Source organism: Neopsephotus bourkii, unplaced genomic scaffold, assembly GCF_033783945.1.
Source record: "Neopsephotus bourkii isolate Nb327-2 ecotype Australia unplaced genomic scaffold, CSIRO-AGI_Nbou_v1 NB_1095, whole genome shotgun sequence".
In the NCBI taxonomy this organism is placed as follows: domain Eukaryota; kingdom Metazoa; phylum Chordata; class Aves; order Psittaciformes; family Psittacidae; genus Neopsephotus; species Neopsephotus bourkii.
In genome coordinates, this window is record NW_026901582.1 from 1 (window position 1) to 4,800 (window position 4,800).

General features: G+C 52.7%; 1 protein-coding gene across 1 annotated transcript; it reads right to left on the minus strand.

Annotated features, from left to right (window-relative positions):
* Nucleotides 1-1,711: 1,711 nt before the first annotated feature.
* LOC133217095 (feather keratin 1-like) lies at nt 1,712-2,453 on the minus strand. The gene is made up of 2 exons (XM_061362237.1): nt 2,280-2,453; nt 1,712-2,046 (listed from the first exon to the last, which is right to left on the minus strand). The coding sequence occupies exon 2, from the start codon at nt 2,024-2,026 to the stop codon at nt 1,712-1,714; it is 315 nt and encodes a 104-aa protein (XP_061218221.1). The 5' UTR covers nt 2,027-2,046; nt 2,280-2,453.
* Between the last annotated feature and the right edge of the window lie 2,347 nt (nt 2,454-4,800).

Genomic DNA, 4,800 nt, shown 5'->3' on the forward strand with positions numbered 1-4,800 from the left:
GCCCTTCTGGCCCTGGCGGCAGCTTTCAAGTATTACAGACCAAAGGCTTGGTGTTGATGGTGCATGTCAGGGCATTTGGCAGAACATGCAACAAAAGCTTTGGAGAGGTGGGGGTGTCGTCAGTGATGTCATTCTGTGACACTCGTGCCTGTGGTTTATGTGTTTCTTGCAGTGCTTCCTGATGGATGAAGTAGAGCTCATCCCTTTGTATGTGTTAGAAAATCAAGAGGGTGGATCTGGCACACAGGAGGCTGGTGAGCCATACCTGTGCCCATTGTTAGGCAGGGGAGGAATGGACACTCTTCTGCTCTTTGGGAAAGCATCACCTGGAGTTCTGTGTCCAGTTTTGGGCTCCCCAGTGGAAGGTATACATGGAGGTGGATAAGAAACTTTCCTGGAAAGGAAAGCCATGCCCAGCAAGGTCAAGGTGACAGGCTGTGGTTTTTGATGTGGATTTTGAGAGGGTAAATTATGCTTGAGTGATCTCTGTGTCTTTTCTGTTGAAGCCACTGGGTGTTGGAGAGAGGCCGAGCTATGTCTGTTGTTGAGCTGTACTTGAAGGAAGCCTTTGTCACTGTCTCCCATTACATGTTCCTAGAGAAGTGGAGAAAGCCTGGGTTGTACAAGGGCCCAGTGAGGTGGACTGCGAATCGGCTGAAGGGCTGGGTCCAGAGGCTCATGATTAGGCTGTGGCCACATGGGAAAACAGATGGAATTCCATGGGCAAAGAAGGAATTGCGGAACTGGCATTGGCGTTTTCCGTGTGAGGTTGGTCAATAGGTGGAAGAGGTTGTGGAGTCTCCTGGGTGGGATCTACTGAAAACCCAACTGGGCATGGTTAGGACAAGCTGCTATAAGTGGCCCTGCTGTGTCAGAGGGGGTGAAGCAGCTGCTATCCAAAGGTTTATGCCAAACCGAATGGTTGTGTGATTCTGTTTGCTGGGAGGGCTGGAGAGCCTTGCTGGGGAGGAGAGTTAGTCCAGTGTGTGGTGGGACAGGGGCACTTCATCAGAGGCATGCAAGGGGGAGCGTTACAAAATCATTTGTTTTAGCCAGTGATGGGCTTGTATGGCATTCTGGAAGACCTCCACATGTCAGACTGTGTTGTTGCTGGTTGTGGTGGCATATTTGGTGCTCAAGACCTCGAGGTCCTTTTCCACCTCCCCCCCCCCCCCCAATGTCCTGGCTTTGTGCTGTGTGAAGTTGGAAGATCCTTGGTTGAAGTAAGAAAGAAGAAAAGTCACAGGCTGGGATGCAGAAGAATTTTATTGAGGCAAAGGAATGAAAATGTAAAATCATAAGGTGGTAGAGAGCTGGTGTAAGGTGTGAGTAGGATGACCATTCACTGAGGTTTTCTGTTTGAAGGACATGTTGTCAGAGCACTGAGGTCTTCCTGTCCTGACTTGGGAGAAGCCCGCTAAAGGCCCCTTGAATCTTTCTTAGCTCATGAGATGCCAATTGTGACAGAGAGTACCTGATGTAGCAGATGCAGTGAAGTGGAGAAGGAAGTGGGAGAAGAAAATGAGATCCATGGGCAAGGGTAACAAACAGCTTCAGCTCGCCCTTGGCCTGCTTGCTTTCTTGGTGAGTTTAGAGGAGGAGCTGTGGAGAGCAGATCAATGGATCAGGAATGGCCTGGACATGCATCTTCAATCATTGCCATGGCTTCATTAGTGCGGGAGGCTGATATCAAGCATGCTGTCAGAGGCCCTTAGCAGATGTTGCATCCCCTTCCTCTGCCGTAGCAGCCCAGGCCTCCGAAGCCGTAGCCAAGGCCGTAGCCGAAGCCCCCAGAGGAGACGGGCACTCCCTGGGCGCTGAGGACGTTGCCCACGGCAGCGGATGAGGAGGATCCGACGGCGGTGCTCTGGGGGAAGGAGCTGAGGATGGGTCCTGGCAGGGTGACCAGCACGGCGGGAGGCTGGATGACGACGCGGGAGTCCTCGCACTGCCTGACACAGGGCTCGTTGCAGCTGTTGGCCAGCGGGGTGGGTCCGCAGGGGCGGCAGAGGTCGTAGCAGGCCATGTGTGTGGGGTGGAGGGGCCCTGGCAGGGGAGAGGAGAGGAGAGGAGAGAATGGAAGAGAGGGTGTGGGGAGAGCGGAGGGCGTGGGGGTGCGAGGGGCGGTGGTGCAGGAGGGCGAGGCAGTGGGGAGGCTGGTGTGGGGCTGTGGGGCTGTGGTGCTGGGGAGGCGTGAGGGGTGCTGAGGCTGGGGCAGAGCGTGCTGGAAGAGCCGGGGCAGGGGGGCAGGAGCAGAGGGCAAGGGGCTTGAGGCTCACCTTGTTGAGCGCGCAGGAGAAGGCGTCAGCAGAGGCGAGTGAGGGACAGAGGCGCTGGGCCGGCTTTTATGCTGGTCCCCGAGGGGCGGGACAGCCTTTGCGCATGGCAGCATTTGTCAGCAAGCAGCTGGTGCGTGCCACAGCCTGGCAAGTCACGAGCTGGGGCGTGTTCTCCTTCCCACAGCGCTCCATTGGCATGTCCTCCTGTTGGGAACGTGTCCATCTGGCCCTGGCGGCAGCCTTCAAGTGACAGTGTGTGTTTGGGAGCATTTGCATGGGAAGTGTCTGTCAGGGCACTCTGCAGACATAGCCAGAGCGTTAGAGAGGTGGGGTGGTGTGAGTGAGGTCATCCCGTGGCACTCGTGTGCTGTGGTTTGTGGGTGCCTTGTGAAGAGGTTTCCCATGTCCTCGTAGCTGTGTCAGGGGAGGGCAGTTTGCAACAGCAGGCTGTGCTAATGGAAATTGTTCTTGTTAGTAGACCCCCTTTGCAGGGGTGTTCCAGTGTGAAATGACAAGGTTTGTGGACAATTAGAGTGCTGTTCTGTTGTTTTCCTCAGTATTCCTGCAAAGCCTTTGATGCTTTCTCCCATTGCATGGTCATGGGGTGTGGGGTCACCTGGGTTTGTGGGCAGTTGGTTTGATTGCTCTCTCAGCAGGTTTAGAGATGATGCAAAATGTGGAGAGAGACTGAGATGCTGGATGGTTGTGCCGTGATGTAGAAGGAACAGGAGGTGCTGGAGAATGTGCAGAGAGGAATCTCCTGAAGTTCAACAGAAAGAAATGTCAAGTTCTCCATGTAGGGAGGAATGGCTTCTCTTGTTAGAACTTACCGGAGACTGAAAGCTTGGAAACCAGCTTTGCTGTGTTGAGCTTTGTGGTGGAGAACAAGCTCGTGATGGTGCAGAAATGCACCCTTGCAGCAAAAGAGGCCAAGAGTCCCCATGACAGCAATGGGAATAGTTTTGCTATCGGCTTGGTTGTTGGGGTGTGTGTGGTTTTGTTGCTCTCTTCAATGCTGGTGAGGCTTTTCATGGAGGCCTATGTCCACTTCAGAGGTTGTCACTAGAAGATGGTCATAGAGGTAGTGGAGCCAGTCCAATACAGGACCACCAAGATGCTGTAGGGACTGGAAAATCCTTGCTATGAGGAGAACCTTAGAGAGGTGGGAGGGATTTTTCAGCCAGGAGGCACGGCTGCACAGGGCAGATGTCATCAATGTGTGTATATCCTGAGTGGGAGGGAATGAAGACAAGGGAGAGAGAATGTTCTCATCAGTGCCATGTCCAGGGCAAGGATGAATGGGGGAAGCTGTAAAGACGTGCCCTTTTCCTTGGAAGAGAAGGAAACACTTTTTGAGTGTGATTGTGGACAGCAGTGGCACTGGTTGTGCAGGAACCTGTTGGGAGTCTCACATATAGTACTGAGACAAAAGAATGAAAATGTAGAAGCACCAAAAGCACCAAGTGGAAGTGAGACAGTCTGAGGTGCAAGGAGTGCGACCATGAGCAGAAGTCTTCTGCTTGCAGTACATTTTGGCAGAGCACTGAGTTCCTCCTGCCCTGCAGTGCAAGCAGCATACCAGATGTACCCCAGTAGTCTTTGACTTGTAGGAAGGGGTTTGCAGCAGAGAGTCCTGGACACAGGCAAAGAGATGATGCGAAGAAGGAAGTAGTACAACAGGAGGATGTGCAGGGGCAATATTTTCAGTCATCCTGGTCATGCCCCATGCCCTGTTTCCTTTCTTGGTGCCTTGAAAGCAGGACCTGTGAACAGGTCTGCCAAAAAGTGAAAACTTGACATCTTTGACAGCATGTTCTTGCTGACCATGCTTGAGGAGCCTGCTCTGAAAGAGATGACCCCAGAGGTCCCCTGTCCACTGAATGATTCTGCTTGTTTTGTTTCTGCTTTTGATGGCCAGGTAGCTGTGCTTGCATGAAATTTGGTCAAGTGTGTGCTGCTGGGGGCAGCTTGAGTCAGAGGTGTGGGTAGAAGTGCATTAGCAATTTCTAGGCTTTTGGCAAGGGAAGAGCTGATGTCTGGGCTGGAAGCAAATGGGAGAGTTTTGCAGGGGATTTAATACATTACACTGTTCTGGTGGACCTTTTCCTCCAACTTGATGGCCTATTGAGCCCTAGATTTGTGCTGGTTGAGGTTGGATGAGCACTGGGACAAGTGAAGAGGAGAAGGTGTCTGAGGCTTGGATGCAGAAGTTTATTGATGAAAAAAATGGTGAAAAGGCAGGAGAACCAAGGGAACCAGTGTGAGGTAAAAGTAGGGCAACCATCAGCCAGGTCCCCTGTGTGTAGATGGTGTTGCCTGAATCCTGAGGTCTTTGTGGCCCACAGTGGGAGCAGTGCTCTAGAGATTCCCAGGGGGGTTTAGTTTGTGAGACAGTGTTTGAAGTGGACTAGATCAGAATGAGAAGAGCAGAGAAGGAAGTTGGAGAAGAAGAGGAGTTCCATGAGCCATGTGTCCAGGCAGCAGGAGGTGGGCCCATTCTCTCCTGGATTTCAGGCATGCT